Genomic DNA, 1,079 nt, shown 5'->3' with positions numbered 1-1,079 from the left:
GCTCATCGATGGGGATATGATTTACGATCTGATGACACTCCAATTGAAGCAAATTTAGAATCTGTTTGTAAAACGGACAGTGAATACAAAGGAAAAGGGGTGGTTGAAAGACAACAACAAGAAGGTGTGTATAAACGTTTAGTGTACCTGACACTGAATGAGGAAATTCCATTGTGGGGACTGGAAGGAGTTTATCGCAATGGAGAAGCGGCCGGTCATTTGAGAAGAGCTGAATTCGGATATTACATCAATAAACCCATTGGCAAAGCGTACATTCGACGCACCGATGGAAAACCAATCGATGCCAATTATTTGAAAGGGGCCACATACGAAATTGATGTGCTTGGAAAATTGTATTCAGCAAAATTACATCTCGATTCACCATTTGATAAGAGTAATCTATGAATGTTTGGATATTATAACCGTAACCGTGGTCCATCTGTGACCGAAAACACTGACGCGCTCCCTGATTGCATTAAATCAAACTAATCTGTCCGAACACATTTGCATCTAACAAATGGGCTCGCATATTCACAATAACAAAAATCCATTTAAAAAGTCTAAAAAGTACAGAAAAATAATTTTAAAAAGTAACAATAAATAAATTTTAAAACGTTTTTTAATGGGAATTATTTTTCTTTGTAATTTTGTGAGATTTACTGTTCTCAATATTGAAAAATATTAAATTAGAAAAATAAAATGGTTAACATAACATCACTTTTTTGTCACAATGATAACAAGTTGATTGCTAAAAAAATCTACAAAACAAATATAAACATATTTTTAAATGTTAATTTAACCCTCCTAGGTATTGGACCGAAATTTTTGAAAAAATTGAATAGAAATCGAAGTAAATTAAAAAAATTCAAAATTCCTCGGGCAGATTATTCGTACAGAAGATTTTTATTCATGTACATACTGTTTCTATCATAAAATAATTGTATATGTTGTGGACATTTGATAAAACCAAATTTCACCTAGAACGTATAGTGGCGGTCCATTGGACCGCCCATACAAAATGCATGGAAACATCATATAAACAGTAAAAAATAAAACAATTCAAAACTGTCAACAGTGCA

At 32.5% G+C, this 1,079-nt stretch overlaps 1 protein-coding gene across 1 annotated transcript in view; it reads left to right on the top strand.

Annotated features, from left to right (window-relative positions):
* The window catches only part of LOC116345252 (sarcosine dehydrogenase, mitochondrial-like), a 2,462-nt gene extending 1,897 nt beyond the window's left edge, over positions 1-565 (top strand). Inside the window, exon 4 of the mRNA XM_031774473.1 lies at positions 1-565. This exon is cut by the window's left edge and continues 771 nt beyond it. Within this exon, the coding sequence (XP_031630333.1) occupies positions 1-405 (405 nt within the window). The 3' untranslated portion in view covers positions 406-565.
* The last annotated feature ends 514 nt before the right edge of the window (positions 566-1,079 follow it).

Source organism: Contarinia nasturtii, unplaced genomic scaffold (genome assembly GCF_009176525.2).
Source record: "Contarinia nasturtii isolate CC-2019 unplaced genomic scaffold, AAFC_CNas_1.1 Cnas_scaffold_1240, whole genome shotgun sequence".
NCBI lineage: Eukaryota > Metazoa > Arthropoda > Insecta > Diptera > Cecidomyiidae > Contarinia > Contarinia nasturtii.
Note: the sequence above shows the minus strand (reverse complement) of the source record. Positions and strands in the feature narration are given on the sequence as shown.